The sequence below is a fragment of the Hevea brasiliensis genome, chromosome 11 (genome assembly GCF_030052815.1).
Source record: "Hevea brasiliensis isolate MT/VB/25A 57/8 chromosome 11, ASM3005281v1, whole genome shotgun sequence".
NCBI lineage: Eukaryota > Viridiplantae > Streptophyta > Magnoliopsida > Malpighiales > Euphorbiaceae > Hevea > Hevea brasiliensis.
The window spans coordinates 77,241,562-77,260,902 of NC_079503.1; the positions used below are offsets into that span (position 1 = coordinate 77,241,562).

A 19,341-nucleotide genomic window follows, 5' to 3' on the forward strand; every position below is an offset into this window, starting at 1 on the left:
AAAAAATAATTTTAAATTAATAAATATTTTTATTTATATAATTAATTAAAATGACATTAAAATTAATATTTTAATTTAAATAATTAAATATAATATTTGTAATATAATGATAATATTATATAATATAAAATTAATAAAACATTATATAAAAAAATTAAATTATGATTTTTTATAATAAGTATAAAAAAAAGTTAAAATAAAACCACTGAATAGTACATGCACATTAATTCAGATAAAACCAAATCAAGACAAAGGAAAACAAGTCTAAAAGTGAAAATCAAAACCCCTAAAACCCTACAACTGGAAGTTTCTAATTAATAGTGTAAACCCTTTTCTTTCCCCATTGTCTTAGCAGGATTTGAAGCATGCCAATCCCAGTCAAGAACTCCACACATTTTAGTGGGCTCAAAACACCCAAAACCCCCTTCAAAGTCCTAAGCCTTAGACAGTCTATCGCTTTCATCACCTTCTCTAGTCCTGCCATTACTCCTTTCAGTGCCACCTGCACCAACCCCTCCACCTTCCTCACTTCCTCCCCATTCTTCACTCGAACCACCAACCTTACCAACTCTGCCATCTTCTTGTCTGCTACAATCACTTGTTGCCTCTCCATTTCCCTCTCCACCTTCTCCTCTTCTTTAAAAAATAAAATAATAGAATTTAAATGAATTAAATTCATGGACTAATTTATATTTATTATTAATTTATTTTAATTTTCAAATATTTTCACCTATTTATATTTTAGAAACTTATTATTATTTTGTTATTATATTAATATTATAACACAAATAATTTTTTAAAAATACGATCAAATAAAAAATAATTTTAAATTAATAAATATTTCTATTTATATAATTAATTAAAATGACATTAAAATTAATATTTTAATTTAAATAATTAAATATAATATTTGTAATATAATGATAAATTTATATAATATAAAATTAATAAAACATTATATAAAAAAATAAATTATGATTTTTTATAATAAGTATAAAAAAAAAGTTAAATTAAAACCACTGAATAGTACATGCACATTAATTCAGATAAAACCAAATCAAGAGAAAGGAAAATAAGTCTAAAAGTGAAAATCAAAACCCCTAAAACCCTACAACTGGAAGTTTCTAATTAATGGTGCAAACCCTTTTCTTTCCCCATTGTCTTAGTAGAATTTTAAGCATGCCAATCCCAGCCAAGAACTCCACACATTGTAATGGGCTCAAAACATCTAAAACTCCCTTCAAAGTCCTAAGCCTTACACAGTCTACCGCTTTCATCACCTTCTCTAGTCCTACCATTACTCCTTTCAGTGCCACCTGCACCAGTCCCTCCACCTGCCTCACTTCCTCCCCATTCTTCACTCGAATCACCAACCTTACCAACTCCGCCATCTTCCTATCTACTACAATCACTTGTTGCCTCTCCATTTCCCTCTCCACCTTCTCCTCTTCTAATATTACTTTCACCCTCAAAGCCTCAATCTTTCTCATCTGTTCTTGTGTCAATTCAACCAGACCTGAACTGGGAATGTAATGGCCCGGCCTACTAGTGATATTGTAACACCCTAGGCATGTAATGGCCCGGCCCACTAGTGATATTGTCCGCTCTGGGCCGAAGCCCTCATGGTTTTAAAATGCGTCACTAGGGGTTACGAACCACCAACTTATAAACCCAGCGTTTTGCCGATGTGGGATTTGCCTAGGGTGTTACAGGGAACACCATTTGTCCTTATTGAGTTAACCAGTTTAAACACTGCTAATGGTTTCAACCCAGTAACCCAAGAATATGCATTCTCTAAAGGGGAAATCCAAGTTGGACAAAAGAAAGCAAGCACATCTTCATGGGCCAAAGCCCATTTTATAGTGTAGTAGTCTTTGTAATGTTGTATGACTTTAGACACTAAAGCTTATAGCTCTTGCTCACACTCACACCCAATTTTAGCTCGATAATCCCTAGATGCCCTCCGCAGTTATTGCAAATACTCATTGAGTTGACACATCCACTTCTCAAAAAACTCAGAGAACCTCTCTTCAACTTTAGTTTTCATATCTTTCCCCCTTCGTTTAAGCTAACATAAATTAATTATAATTAATTAAATCATAAAATTTTATTAAATTTGTAACATTTTTTTTAACACAAAATTGTAATGTCTATTTATATTGAGATTAAACTAGACCTATTCACCAGCTTCTGGGTGGAAGGAGGAGCTAAGATATATATATATATATATATATCACCTGCTAATTAGCCCATTCTTTGCCACCTGTGTCTCTCCAAATCTATTCATTATATTATTTTTATTTATTTTAGGACAATGTATAATTAAATCTTTGAGATATAGTAAAATTTATATATTAATTTTTTATATATATTTTTAATAATAATTTAATTTTAAAATTTAATTCTATTAACAAATAAATTGACCATTGACTCTAATAATTTAGTACCTGTTTAATACTGTGGTTGAATGTTAAAATTATTTTTTTAAAAATAAAATTTATAAAATTTAAAAATAATAAAAATGCACTTTGTATGAATAGATTTGTCAATATGTCCACCAATTAAATGATTTGAAAAAAAATTACATGTTATCTCGAGTTAACCATAAGAACTTTGTCAATCTCATTGGCTACTGTGAGGAGGATGAATCTTTCAATAGGATGATGGTATTTGAATACACTCCTAATGGAACCCTCTTTGAGCATCTGCATGGTAATACTCTCTGTATATTAATTTAACGATGGAAATTTTGATAGATTTCTCCTGTGGTAATTTAGAGGCTGAAACATTTATTCTGTATCTTCAGTTAAAGAAATGGAACATCTTGACTGGAGTGCAAGGATGAGGATTATCACGGGCATTGCTTATTGCTTACAATATATGCACCATGATTTAAATCCACCAGTGGCACATTCTAACTTGAATTCACATAATATCTTTCTAACTGATGACTATGCAGCTAAGGTAATCTCCTTCATGGGTTGGCTTCATTCTATTTTGTTTCATTAACGTACCTTCTCACTGTATCTATGGTCCCTCTCAGATTGCTGAGATCTCTTTCTTGCCACAAGATTCCTCCAAGTCGAAGAGCTCAGGTGACAATGAGTCAACGCATTCTACATTGCCACCTTTGTCTAATGTAGAGGCAAATGTCTATTGTTTTGGGATTCTATTGCTAGAAATCATTTCTGGAAAACTCCAATACTCGGAAGAATAAGTGTCCCTCAAAAAATTGGTAAATCTTTTATGAAATCCTATACTCTCATATCTCTGGGAATTACTTTATGGCTAAATAATATTTGTGTTCTAGCTGCATGCATGGCTGGCTAACAAGCATATAATTTAACTATAAACTTGCAGGCTGCTAAATATTTGAATGACAAACGTAGTATCAGTTACTTGATTGACCAAACCCTCAAGTCTTTCAAAAATAATGAGCTTGACCTCATATGCGAGATTATCCAAGAGTGCATACAACCAAATCCAAGGTAAAGACCAACAATCAAGGATATCACTTCCAAGTTGAGGGAAGTGATTGCTATCTCACCTGATCAAGCAACTCTAAGACTTTCTCTGCTTTGGTGAGTTGAATTTGAAATATTAAGTTTTGTCTCACTCTCTTATTCATTTTTATTGTAAGTCAAGTCTCTCTCAGACTTCATGCCAAAAATCTAAAATTTAGCTTTTTGATATTGTAATTTGAGTTGCTGTGTTTTGGCAAATGATTTTCTGAAAAAGCAGAAAAATTTTGATTACGATACAATATGAATATTTAATTATGTAGATGGAGATATTTTCATTTGAATTTAAAAGAGTGTGATATCAAGTACTATTCAACTTACACCCTTCGCTTGACATATTTAGATTTTACTACTTACTAAAAAAAACTTACACATTTAAAAGTTCTAATAATCTAACATAAAATAATTATAATTAATTAAATCATAAAATTTTATTAAATTTGTAACACTTTTTTTTTTAAGACAAAATTATAATGCCTATTTATATTAAGATTCAACTAGACTTGTTCACCAGCTCCTGCGTGGAAGGAAGAGCTAAGATAGATACCTACATATATACATATCACCTACTAATTAGCCCATTCTTTGCCACTTGTGTCTCTCCAAATCTATTCATTATATTATTTTTATTTATTTTAGGATAATGTATAATTAAATCTTTGAGATATAGTAAAATTTATCTATTAATTTTTTATATATATTTTTAATAATAATTTAATTTTAAAATTTAATTCTATTAACAAATAAATTGAGCATTGACACTAATAATTTAATACATGTTTAATATTGTGGTTGAAATGTTAAAATTATTTTTTAAAAAATAAAATTTATAAGATTTAAAAATAATAAAAATAATAAAAATGCACTTTGTATGAATAGATTTATCAATATGTCCACCAATTAAATGAATTGAAAAAAAAATTACATGTTACTCATGCAAAATATTTATTTCAAACTATTTTGCACTTTTAAATGAATTTTAATGTAATTCTAATTTTTACAGTATAATTTAAATTTTATTAAATTCTTTAATATTTTTTATAATTACATAATAAATTAAATAAATTGAACATATTTATATTTTAGATAAAAAATTTTAAATTTTTTGAAAAATAATTATAAATAATAAAGGTGTATTATATTTTAAGAGATTCACTAAATAATATCAAAACTTAGGTTTTTTAATTTTTTTTCAAAATTTCTTTCTTATTAAATGGTTTAAAAAAATATTACATATTATACAAATTGTTTATTTGGAGTTTTTCTTCTCTTTTTTAGTTATTTAATTTATATTATTATTAGTGTATATAAAAAATGATATCAAGCATAAAATATTCAGTAAAAATTTATTTAATTGATTTTAAATATGTTTGTTATTGGATTTTCTTATTCATGTTATATATATGAACAATTGCAGAATTTAAGATTATTTCAAAATTATGATAATATTTTACAACTATTTTTAATGAAATTTTAAAATAAAGAGCATGGCTTTTATTACTTGAGATTAATTTTTTTTTATAAATCATAAATGTTTACAAATCTTTGAAATATAATTGTTAGTATTATAATTAATAATAAATTAAATGAAAATTATTTGAAAAATAAGTATGTTATAAGGTGAACAAATTTTTTAACTAAAAAATTTTAAATAAGTAATTAATTATGAGTATTTTTACTATTATTTTATTTTTTATAAAATTATCTTTTTAGAATTATCATTTAATATATTAAAATAAAGTCTAATTTATCTACATAATAATTTAAATTTATTATGATTAGATTTCATTTATTTATAAAGACAAAATTAATTATGAGTTATAAATTATGTAATTCATGTGCAAAGTGTGTATATATATATATATATATATATCATGATTTAAAATAATAAAATTAAAAATAAATTTTCATAAATTGAAACTCATTTTCAATTGTGCTTCGGTCGGCCAATATAGAGTATAAAATGGATTCATTTCAATAAAATTTTAGCATAAATTATAATTTGATTCGAAGTTTGACAAAATTATAATAAAATATCTTTATTTTTAATTTATTAAAATTATTTGCTCAATTTTAAATCTATCTATAATATAGTGTCACTGTTAAAATTTATATTTTTTATTAATGAAAGTGAAAAAATAATTAAAAAAATATAATTTGTCTTTTAAAATTTTAAAATAACTATTTTTTTAAAACATGCGTTGTATGTTATTTGTATTCATTTTACATATTTGTAATTTCAATTTTTTATATAACATTATATTGTCATAATTTAAATATTTTTAATATCTAGTTAAATTTGATTTTTTATTGTCATAATATTAAATTACCATCATGATATTTTATTTTTAATTAATGTTAGTTCAAAAAATTATAAGAAAATAAAATTAATAAGAAATATTAAAATAATCAATTAAATTAATATAAATAAAATACTATAAACATGATAGAAGAATACAAAATCTTACCAGAATTAGTCTCAGTGATTCTAAAAATATCTATCAAATAAATTAAATTATATAAACAAGTTCAAAAAATTACACAAAAATGAATATGCAAATGACAATAAAGTGAGAAAAAATACCTGAAAATTAGCTTCTTCAAATCTTGAATGGTTTAGGTAGCCTTCAATAGTAACATCCCTTCTATTTTAGTTTTTTTTTAATTATTTTTAATAAAAATTATGATAGTTAATTTTGAGACCTAATACAATAAGAATTTTATAGCTAATAATAGTTAATTTTTATTTTACTTAAAATACATTTTTTAGATAATAAAAAATATAAATATAAATAATTTTAAAAATTAAAGATATTTTTTATAATCCCATTATTCCCCTTCTTACTTTTATATATATTACAAATATATTAGATAATAATGAATTTTCTCCAATATCTTATCAATTAATTTATTTGACAAAATAATTAGTTTCTGCTAATATATAGGTGAATAAAATGAACATATCATGTATATGTGATAAGCTAGTTAGATATTTACAATATAAAATTTGTGATTTTAAGCTAGTTAGATATTTACAATATAAAATTTGTGATTTTGATGGTCCATAATTATTACTTCCTATAAATTTATATTATAAAAAATTAATAAAATAATTATAAAAAAGAGTCATATAAATATTGATGATAAAATAATTCAATGTAATAAAAATTTTATGAAAAAGTTAGAGAGAGTGAAAATAACTCTTTATTTAACAAATCCCAATCAATTATTTTAACATATCACTAATCTTTCTATGTAAATGAATTTTTTGATTTTTTAATTATATATTTGATTAATAAAAATAATGTTATATAGGTGATAAATTCTATTTTAATTTTCATAATTTTTATTAAATAATTATTCAATTTGACAAAAAAAGTAGAGATGGTTAAAAATAATTTATATCTAAAAATTTTCAATTCTATTTTGTCAAAATCTATATATTATTAATCGAGCTAATTCAAAAATAAAAATTAAAATATTTTAGTAACTCAAATAAGAAAAATTTAGATTATCACATTGACAATACTAAAAATATATTATAAAGTTTTTTTTTTGGTAACATTGCAATATAAATTTTTAATAATAATAATTATTCTAACACCAATTCATAATAATATTTGAAAAAAATATTGAATTTCATAAACAAATTTTAATTAGAATAATTGATTTAAATGAAAAAGTAAAAAAAAATAGCCATAAGAAATTATCTTTACTTTGACATTCTCATAGAAAATTAATGATTTCATTGCAATAACATTATATATATATATATATATATATATATATATATATATATATATATATATATATATATATATATATATTAAATTGAAATTATTTCAATAATTTTAATTTTGGTGATTTTAATCGATTTATCCAATCATTTTCAATTTTAACAATTTCAATTAATTTTATCAATAAATTTAATTAATTTTATTCTATAATTTAAACATTAAAAATTCTTCTTTCTTTTTCATTTGCTTAATAATATTTTCAAATTATTATTTTATCATAATAAGAATAGAGATATAACTGATTTTTTAATTAAAGTTTAAGATTTAAATTTTTGTTTCTATCTAAAAAAAAAGGCTTATTTATTTTTTCACATAGTTTATATTATATACAAATGTGGGAAGGGAGAATATTAGTTTTGCCAAAAATGCCATTTATTCCTCAAATTAATTGCAATTATATTTTTATTATTTAAATTAATTTTAATATTTATATAAATTAGAAATTATTAACTTTAGAAATCATATAAATTTAAAATTCTTAATAATACTTATAATTAACTTGAATTAAATATAAAATATTATAAGAAGTAATTAATTAAAGTAAAAAACTAATAAGTGAAAAAAAAAACGCAATTAATTTATATTAATATATCTATATTATATATAAATGTATAAAGGAGGAAGAATATTAGCTTAGTTTTGCCTGAGTTTCCTTTCATTTATAAAATTAATTACAATTATATTTTTATTATTTAAATTAATTTTAAAGTTTATACAAATTTAAAATTTTTAATTTTAGAATTAATATAAATTTAAAATTATTAGTTCTATTTATATTTAATTTTAATTAAATATAAAATTTTACATGAAGTAATTAATAAAATAAGAAATTAATAAATAAAAAATATGATTTGATTGTGTTATAATATTAAGTAAAATAGTTTATTAGTATCTAATTTTCAAATATATATATATATATATATATATATATATATATATATATATATATATATATATATATATATATATATATATTTAAAGATATTTTATTAGTTGCATATTATTTTTATAAGTTAATTTTCATATAAGATTTTTTTATTTCAATAAATAATATATTAATATTTATAAAATTATAAATATTAATTAAAATTAAATATTTTTATGACTATAATTTATAAAAACAATAAAAATAATATAAATCATCTAAAGATTATTATTAGTTTTGAAATTTATTAATAAAACAACTTAAAAGGAATTTTATTTAATTTTAATTATTTTCAATACTAATAAAAAAATATTAAAGACAATTAAATTTAAACCTAATTAATTTATTCTTATGTATATATGAAGGAGGAGGGGGAATATTGGCTTTACTCAAATTGCCATTTATTCTTAAAATTAATTATAATTATATTTTTATTATTTAAATTAATTTTATGGTTAATATAAACTTAAAATTCTTAATCCTATTTATAATTAACTTCAATAAAATATAAAAATTTTTAAGAATTAATTACCTAAAATAAAAAAATTAATAAATAAAAAATAAAAAATATAATTTGATTGTATTACAATATTAAGTAAAATAATTTATTAGTATCTAATTTTTTAATTTTTATGAACAATTAATTATTTATTATATATATTTAAAATATTTATTGGTTACATATTATTTTTTAATTAATTTCCATCTAAGATTTTTTTAGTAAAACAATATATTAATATTTGTAAAGTTATGAATATTAATTAAAATTATATATTAATGACTATAATTTTTAACAATGAAAATAAAAATAATATAAATCATCCAAACATTATTATTAATTTTAAAATTTGTTAAATGACCAACCTAAAAAAATTATTTAATCTTAATTGAAGACTAATACTAACAAAAAAATTAAAAATAATTAAATTTAAACCGAATTAATTTATTCATTATGTATATCTTTATTATTACAAGTATATTTTTATTTCAATAAAACAATATATTAATATTTATAAAATTATTAATATTAATTAAAATTAAATATTTAATGACTATAATTTACAAAAATGAAAACGAAAATAATAGAAATCATTAGAAGGTTATTAATCATTTTAAAATTTGTTAAATGAAGAACATAAAAGGAATTTTTTTTAAATTTTTGTTGAAGATCAATACTAACAACAAAAATAAAGATAATTAAATTTAAATCTAATTAATTTATTTAAATGCATATTTATATTATTACAAGTATGATTTCTTAAAAATTATTATTGTAGAGCTAGCATTATACCACCTATATAAAATATTATCTTTTCCATTAATAATAAATAAAAGATAATATTAATAATATATTAACTAATTAATTAGATTTATATTTATATTATTACAATATTGATATTTTTCTATTTTTATTTCTTTTAGTGTTAAAAATAATAGTGTTCATAATCCTTATTCTTTTGAATGAAAAGAAGAATTGATAAGAATTGAAATAAAAAAATATATTATATAAACCAAACCGAATTGGACTAAATTTATTTTATTATATTAATATAATTCTAATTTTCTATTAATAATTTAATCAAGAATAATATTATGCCTAATTATACTGAATACTAAATAAAAAAATAATTAAAGCTGAAGGCAATTTTATAAAATATTTTTTATGATGTTTTTAGAAATATAATATAATTTTAATATAATAAAAATATAAATAAGTAATAAATACAATGCATTTATAATAATAGACTATGCGCTATAATGTATATACAGGTATGAATGAGGGACAAACTTTTTGAACTAATAAATTATTATTATAAATATTAATAATATAAATATATTTTTTTCTTTTAAATTTTATTTTTTAAAAATTATTTTACAGAAATTTTGCTATAATTTTTAATTTAGAAGTAGACCTCTCTCTCTCTCTCTCTCTCTCTCTCTCTCTCTCTCTCTATATATATATATATATATATATATATATAATTCAATTTTAATTAGAATATGCATGATTAAATTTATATGTTAACAATGTGCTTATAACATATATAATATAATCTATAAATATATTAAATAGATTTTAAATTTTTTGTATTAAATAATATGACAATATAAAATTTCAAAATATCAATATAATAAAAATGAAAATTTTGTAATAATAATGCACTAAACTAATAAAAATTTATTTTAAAAATTATTTTATTTTCTAATTTTATAAGTAATTCTCTTTTACATTAATTTAGGTATACAATTTTATTATGCAAGTTAATATGATTTTAAAATAAAATGTATGCAAATCAAACTTTTCTTAAAAAAATAAATAATAAAATTTAAATGAATTAAATTCACGGGCTAATTTATATTTATTATTAATTTATTTTAATTTTTAAATATTTTCACCTATTTATATTTTAAAAATTTATTATTATTTTTTTATTATATTAATATTATAACACATAGTTTTTTAAAAATATGATCAAATAAAAAATAATTTAAATTGATAAATATTTATATATATATACAATTCATTAAAATTAATATTTTATTTTAAATAATTAAATATAATATTTGTAATATAATGATAATATTATATAATATAAAATTAATAAAACATTATATAAAAAAAATTAAATTATGAGTTTTTATACTAAGTATGAAAAAAAAAATTAAATAAAAGCCACTGAATAGTACATGCATATTAATTAAGATAAAACCAAATCAAGACAAAAGAAAATAAGTCTAAAAGTGAAAATCAAAACCCCTAAAACTCTACAACTAGAAGTTTCTAATTAATGGTGCAAGCCCTTTCTTTCCCCATTGTCTTAGCTGAATTTGAAGCATGCCAATCCCAGCCAAGAACTCCACACATTGTAGTGGGCTCAAAACATCCAAAACTCCATTCAAAGTCCTAAGTATTACACAATTTGCCGCTTTCATCACCTTCTCTTGTCTTGCCATTACTCCTTTCAGTGTCACCTGCACCAGTCCCTCCTCCTGCCTCACTTGCTCCCCATTCTTCACTCAAACCACCAACCTTACCAACTCTGCCATCGTCCTGTCTGCTACGGCCACTTGTTGCCTCTCCGTTTCCCTCTCCACCTTCTCCTCTTCTAACCTTATTTTCACCCGCAAAGCCTCAACCTTTCTCATTTATTCTTGTGTCAATTCAACCGGACTCGAATTGGGAACACCATTTGTCCTTATTGAGTTAACCAGTTTAAGCACTGCTGAAGATTTCCACCCAAAAACCCAAGAATATGGATTCTCTAAAGGGGAAATCCAAATTGGACAAAAGAAAGCAAGCACAATCTTCATGGGCTAAGGCCCATTTTATAGTGTAGTTGTCTTTGTAATGTTGTGTGACTTTGGATGCTAAAGTTTGTAGCTCTTACTCACGCTTACACCCAATTTTAGCTCGATAATCCTCAGATATCATTCGCAGGTGTTGCAGATACTCATCAAGTTGACACATCCACTTCTCAAAAAGCTCAGAGAACCTCTCTTCAACTTTAGTTTTCATATCTTTCCCCTTTCGTTTATGCAAAGAGATGGAGAAAGAAAAGGAATAACTAGCTAGCTAGGACTAGGTGGGAGATACAGAGAGATGAATAGAGTGATATGTTTTTATATATAAGAAAAGGTATGCTTGTGCTTGGCTTACGTGCAGCAATGAGTTAGTGGTGAGTGTCAAGGGATGAGTGACGCTTTGCAAATATGGAAAGCCTCTCCCAGAGAGGGACATGAGTTTGATGGATATAGGTTTGGCTTTGACCATGTTGATGAGTCAATCATGCACCCCACCACCTAGTGTTTTATGTTTTTTATGTTGGAAAACCTGTCAGTAAAATAAACTATGTTGAGTTCAACGTGGAACCCAAATATCTTCCTCTTCCTTCACTGTCTCTATCAACAAACCCTCCTCTGAGGTAATATACAACTCCATGCAACTTGATTCTTTTGCTGACATGTTTCAGTAGCTACAAGCTAACAACTTGCTTTAAGCTTTTGATTTTATTGATTTAAGTTTGATCATTTCTTATTACTTGCAGTTGCTTCAATCAGCGAATTTATCATTTGAGTAATTATTAATTTATGTATTACCAAAAATGGTTATGGTTATGAAGACCAATGAATAACAACTCTAACTAACAAAAAGCCCTTAAAAATAACAATAGCCAATTTTTTATTTTTTTCCAATTGACAATTCAAGCATACATAAAAGCTTTAAAATCTAAAATATTACGTTCAATATAGGAATTTTCTGGGTTATGTGCAAAAAGTGTTTTAGGAGAAAAAAGAGTATGCATATAGAGAGAGAGACTGTGCCCCAAGGCATTGTAGCACCACCAGCAAAACTAGAAAGTGGGTGCTCAATTGAAGTTTTGTAAAATGAATGCATTCAGCTCTCACTAAATATGATACTTGCTTGGTTTTATACTCAAAGCATGATAAATTTGATGAAATTAAAAAGGAAAATGCAAGAATGTGCTCAGGTAAGCATAATATATATTTTGGGAACTTGACCGACATGTTTGATCCAAACAAGGTCTCTCATGGTCCACCGATCTAATAATCTTTTCCTAGATCAATGGCCCATTGAAAAAGGTCCAAAATAGGTAGTTTAGAAACTGATTAACATTTAAAAATAATTTAGTTATAAATATTGAAAGAGAAATTTTTGAACTTTTTAATTTGGATTTCATTATTGATGAATTCCGAAATTTAAACAAAAAAAGTGTAGAGAGCACTGTTGAAGAGGTATATCATTCTACTAGTATTATTAGTGTTTATTTCTTTAAAATTATTTTATAGTTAGACACCCTTATGAATTTTGAAAATAAATATGCATTTTAATAACTTTTAAAATGCATCATCATATAATTATTGTACAAATAGCAAGTGGTTGATCCCCAATATTATCATCCAAGGTCTGCCCTTGGCCGTCTTCATCATCATCATTGGATCACCATTGTCATCACCTCTATTATTATTACCACACGGCCATCACCACTATCAACACCACCATTACTACTACTTGATCGTTGTCATCACTACTTAGCTACCACCATTACTACTATCATCACTCATACTATATTACCACCACCACTATTTGATTATTATTGTTGCTGCCACCATCACTAGTAATAAAAATTTTAATAATTTCAAATTAAAATAATATCTAATAAAATAATATTATATATTAAAATTTTATTATTAATTTAATTATATTTTATCTATATATATATATATATAAATACGAGATTGTATTAATAATTATATTATACTTTTATTTTTCTAAATAAAATAATACAATATATAACTTTAATTTCATTTAATTACATTGCATTATACTCAAAGGAGAGTGTGTGGCAATTGATTCGGGTATACTAGGAAGTTGCCCCAAAGGCACACTTCAATACTTTAGGAAAAGCTCAACAAGCATTTCGGAAAAGCTCCAATACTTAGAAGAACAAGTGTCCCTTAAAAAATTGGTAAATCTTTTACGAAATCCTATGCTTTCATATCTCTGGGAATTGCTCTATGGCTAAATATCATTTGTGTTCTTGCTACATGCATGGTTGGTTGACAAGCATATAATTTAACTATAAACTAGATCTGTTCACCAGCTCCTTGGTGGAAAGAGGAGTTAAGATAGATGCCTACGTGTGTGTATATATATATATATATCACTTGCTAATTAGCCCATTCTTTGCCATCTGTGTCTCTCCAAATCTTTTTATTAAATTATTTTTATTTATTTTAGGACAATGTATAATTAAATCTTTGAGATATAGTAAAATTTATATATATATATATATATATATATATATATATATATATATATATATATATATATATATTTAATAATAATTTAATTTTAAAATTTAATTCTATTAACAAATAAATTGACCATTGATAGTAATAATTTAATACCCTTTTAATACTGTGGTTGAAATGTTAAAATTACTTTTTTTAAAATAAAATTTATAAAATTTAAAAATAATAAAAATAGTAAAAATGCACTTTGTATGAATAGATTTATCAATATGTCCATCAATTAAATGATTTGAAAAAAAAATTACATGTTATCTCGGGTTAACCATAAGAACTTTGTCAATCTCATTGGCTACTGTGAGGAGGATGAACCTTTCAATAGGATGATGATATTTGAATACGCTCCTAATGGAACCCTCTTCAAGCAATTGCATGGTAATACTCTTTATATATTAATTTAACGATGGAAATTTTGATAGATTTCTCCTGTGGTAATTTAGAGGCAAAAACATTTATTCTGTATCTTCAGTTAAAGAAACGGAACATCTTAACTGGAGTGCAAGGATTAGGATTATCATGGGCATTGCTTACTCTTTACAAGACATGCACCATCATTTAAATCCACTAGTGGCACATTCTAACTTGAATTCACATAATATCTTTCTAGTTGATGACTATGCAGCTAAGGTAATCTCCTTCATGGTTTGGCTTCATTCTAATTTGTTTCTTTAATTTACCTTCTCACCGTATCTATGGTCCCTCTCAGATTACTGAGATCTCTTTCTTGCCACAAGATTCCTCCAAGTTGAAGAGCTCAGGTGACAATGAGTCAGTGCATTCTACATTGCCACCTTTGGCTGATGTAGAGACAAATGTCTATTGTTTTGGGATTCTGTTGCTAGAAATCATTTCTGGAAAGCTCCAATACTCGGAAGAACAAGGGTCCCTCGAAAAATTGGTAAATCTTTTATGAAATCCCATACTCTCATATCTTTGGGAATTGCTTTATGGTTGGCTGACAAGCCTATGATTTAACTATAAACTTGCAGGCTGCTGAATATTTGAATGACAAATGTAGTATCACTTACCTGATTGACCCAATCCTTAAGTCTTTCAAAAAGAATGAGCTTGACCTTATATGCAAGATTATCCAAGAGTGCATACAGCCAGATTCAAGGCAAAGATCAACAATGAAGGATATCACTTCCAAGTTGAGGGAAGTAATTGCTATCTCACCTGATCAAGCAACTCCAAGACTTTCTCCGCTTTGGTGGGCTGAACTTGAAATATTATCTGTCGAGGTGACTTAAGTTCTGTCTCACTCTCTTCTTCTGTGTATTGTAAGTCAAGTCTCTTTCAGACTTCATGCCAAAAATCTAAAATTTAGCTTTTTGATATTGTAATTGGAGTTGCTATGTTTTGGCAAATGATTTTATGAAAAAGCAGGAAAATTTTGATTACAATACAATATAAATATTTAATTATGTAGATGGAGATATTTTCATTTGAATTTAAAAGAGTGTGATATAAGTACTATTCAACTTGCACATTTTGTTTTACAGATTTAGATTTGACTACTTACTAAAAAGAAAAACCTACCCACTTAAAAGTTTTTTTTTTTTTACCTTACCACACTAATAATCTAACATAAATTAATTATAATTAATTATATATATATCACCTGCAAATTAGCTCATTCTTTGTCACTTGTGTCTCTCCAAATCTATTCATTATATTATTTTTATTTATTTTAGGACAATGTATAATTAAATCTTTGAGATATAGTAAAATTTATATATTAATTGTATATATATATATATATATTTAATAATAATTTAATTTTAAAATTTAATTCTATTAACAAATAAATTGACCATTGACTCTAATAATTTAGTACCCATTTAATACTGTGGTTGAAATGTTAAAATTATTTTTTTAAAAATAAAATTTATAAAATTTAAAAATACTAAAAATAATAAAAATGCACTTTGTATGAATAGATTTATCAATCTGTCCATCAATTAAATGATTTGGGAAAAAAATACATGTTATCTCGGATTAACCATAAGAACTTTGTCAATTTCATTAGCTACTGTGAGGAGGATGAACCTTTCAATAGGATGATGGTATTTGAATACACTCCTAATGGAACCCTCTTTGAGCATCTGCATGGTAATACTCTCTGTATATTAATTTAAGGATGAAAATTTTGATAGATTTCTCCTATGGTAATTTAGAGGCTGAAACATTTATTCTGTATCTTCAGTTAAGGAAATGGAACATCTTGACTAGAGTGCAAGGATGAAGATTTATAACAGGCATTGCTTATTGCTTACAATACGTGCACCATGATTTAAATCCACCAGTGGTACATTCTAACTTGAATTCACATAATATCTCTCTAATTGATGACTATGCAGCTATGGTAATCTCCTTCATGATTTGGCTTTATTCTATTTTGTTTCTTTAATGTACCTTCTCACCGTATCTATGTTCCCTCTCAGATTATTGAGATCTCTTTCTTGCCACAAGATTCCTCCAAGTCGAAGAGCTCGAGTGACAATGAGTGAGCGCATTCTACATTGCCACCTTTGGCTGATGTAGAGACAAATGTCTATTGTTTTGGGATTCTATTGCTAGAAATCATTTCTAGAAAGCTCCAATACTCGGAAGAACAACAGTCCCTTGAAAAATTGGTAAATCTTTTATGAAATCCTATACTCTCGTATCTCTGGGAATTGCTTTATGTCTAAATAACATTTGTGTTCTAGCTGCATGCATGGTTGGTTGACAAGCATATAATTTAACTATAAACTTGTAGGCTGCTTAATATTTGAATGACAAATGTAGTATCAGTTACCTGATTGACCCAACCCTCAAGTCTTTCAAAAACAATGAGCTTGACCTCATATGCGAGATTATCCAAGAGTGCATACAACCAGATCCAAGGCAAAGACCAACAATGAAGGATATCACTTCCAAGTTGAGGGAAGTGATTGCTATCTCACTTGATCAAGCAACTCCAAGACTTTCTCCGCTTTGGTGGGCTGAACTTGAAATATTATTTGTCGAGGCGACTTAAGTTCTGTCTCACTCTCTTCTTATTTGTATTGTAAGTCAAGTCTACCTCAGACTTCATGCCAAAAATCTAAAATTTAGCTTTTTGATATTGCAATTGGAGTTGCTGTTTTTTGGCAAATGATTTTCTGAAAAAGCAGGAAAATTTTGATTACAATACAATATGAATATTTAATTATGTAGATGGAGATATTTTCATTTGAATTTAAAAGAGTGTGATATCAAGTACTATTCAACTTACACCTTTCGCTTGATAGATTTAGATTTTACTACTTACTAAAAAAAACCTACACACTTACAAGTTTTTTTTTTTACACCACACTAATAATATAACATAAATTAATTATAATTAATTAAATCATAAAATTTTATTAAATTTGTAACACTTTTTTTAAGACAAAATTGTAATGTCTATTTATATTGAGATTAAACTAGACCTATTCACCAACTCCTGGGTAGAAGGAGGTGCTAAGATAGATACCTACATATATGTATATATCACCAGCTAATTAGCCCATTCTTTGTCACATGTGTCTGTCTAAATCTATTCATTATATTATTTTTATTTATTTTAGGACAATGTATAATTATATCTTTGAGATATAGTAAAATTTATATATTAATTTTTTATATATTTTTTCAATAATAATTTAATTTTAAAATTTAATTCTATTAATAAATAAATTGACCATTGATTCTAATAATTTAATACCCGTTTAATACTGTGGTTGAAATGTTTAAATTATTTTTTTAAAAATAAAATTTATAGAATTTAAAAATAATAAAAATGCAATTTGTATGAATAGATTTATCAATATGTCCACCAATTAAATGATTTGAAAAAAAAAAAAATTACATGTTACTCATGCAAAATATTTATTCAAACTATTTTACACTTTTAATGGAATTTTAATGTAATTCTAATTTTTACACTAGAATTTAAATGTTATTAAATTCTTTAATATTTTTTATAATTACATAATAAATTAAATAAATTGAACATATTTATATTTTAGATAAAAAATTTAAAATTTTTAAAAAATAATTATAAATTAAAAATAATAAAGGCGTATTATATTTGAAGAGATTCATGAAATAATGTCAAAACTTAGGTTTTTTAATTTTTTTTTCAAAATTTCTTTCTTATTAAATGGTTTAAAAAAATATTACATATTATACAAATTGTTTATTTGGAGTTTTTCTTCTCTTTTTTAGTTATTTAATTTATATTATTATTAGTATATGTAAAAAACGATATCGAGAATAAAATTTTTAGTAAAAATTTATTTAATTGATTTTAAATATGTTTGTTGTTGAATTTTCTTATTCATATTATATATATGAACAATTGCAAAATTTAAGATCATTTGAAAATTATGATAATATTTTACAATTATTTTTAATGAATTTTTAAAATAAAGAGCATGGCTTTTATTACTTGAGATTAATTTCTTTTTTATAAATTATAAATATTTACAAATGTTTGAAATATAATTGTTAGTATTATAATTAATAATAAATTAAATGAAATTTGTTTGAAAAATAAGTATGTTATACGATGAACAAATTTTTTAACTGAAAAATTTTAAATAAGTAATTAATTACGAGTATTTTTACTATTATTTTATTTTTTTATAAAATTATCTTTTTAGAATTATCATTTAATATATTAAAATAAACTCTAATTTATCTACATAATAATTTAAAATTTATTATGGTTAGATTTTATTTATTTATAAAGACAAAATTAATTATGAGTTATAAATTATTTAATTCATGTGCAACATATTTTTTTAAATTATATATATATATATATATATATATATATATATATATATATATATATATATATATATATATGTATATCATGATTTAAAATAATAAAATTAAAAATAAATTTTCATAAATTGAAATTCATTTTCAATTGTGCTTTATGGACACATTTCAGTAAAATTTTAGCATAAATTATAATTTGATTCGAAGTTTGACAAAATTATAACAAAATATATTTATTTTTAATTTATTAAATTATGTGCTCAATTTTAAATCAATCTACAATATAGTGTCACTGTTAAAAAATATAATTTGTCTTTTAAAATTTTAAAATAATTATTTTTTTAAAAAATGTTATTTGTATTCATTTTACATATTTGTGATTTAAATTTTTTATATATAATTTTTTATATAATATTATATTATCATAATTTAATTATTTTTAATATCTAGTTAAATTTATTTTTCATTGCCA

At 23.6% G+C, this 19,341-nt stretch overlaps 1 protein-coding gene and 1 pseudogene across 1 annotated transcript; one reads left to right on the forward strand and one right to left on the reverse strand.

Annotated features, from left to right (window-relative positions):
- Nucleotides 1-310: 310 nt before the first annotated feature.
- Nucleotides 311-2,047, reverse strand: LOC131170300 (protein DOG1-like 4; annotated as a pseudogene).
- Nucleotides 2,048-14,323: 12,276 nt separating this feature from the next.
- On the forward strand, nt 14,324-17,097 carry LOC131170302 (protein MALE DISCOVERER 2-like). The gene is made up of 6 exons (XM_058129362.1): nt 14,324-14,450; nt 14,545-14,702; nt 14,782-14,973; nt 15,065-15,316; nt 16,520-16,581; nt 16,866-17,097. Exons 1-6 carry the CDS (start codon nt 14,324-14,326, stop codon nt 17,095-17,097), a joined length of 1,023 nt encoding a protein of 340 aa, XP_057985345.1.
- Nucleotides 17,098-19,341: the final 2,244 nt, after the last annotated feature.

Excerpts from the sequence above, each read along its gene's own strand:
- LOC131170302 (XM_058129362.1), top strand. The coding sequence starts at position 14,324 with ATGTTATCTCGGGTTAACCATAAGAACTTTGTCAATCTCATTGGCTAC. Across the intron at positions 14,974-15,064 it reads AAGGGTCCCTCGAAAAATTG|GCTGCTGAATATTTGAATGA; the intron begins GTAAATCTTTTA and ends ATAAACTTGCAG. Across the intron at positions 15,317-16,519 it reads TTGAAATATTATCTGTCGAG|ATTATTGAGATCTCTTTCTT; the intron begins GTGACTTAAGTT and ends GTTCCCTCTCAG.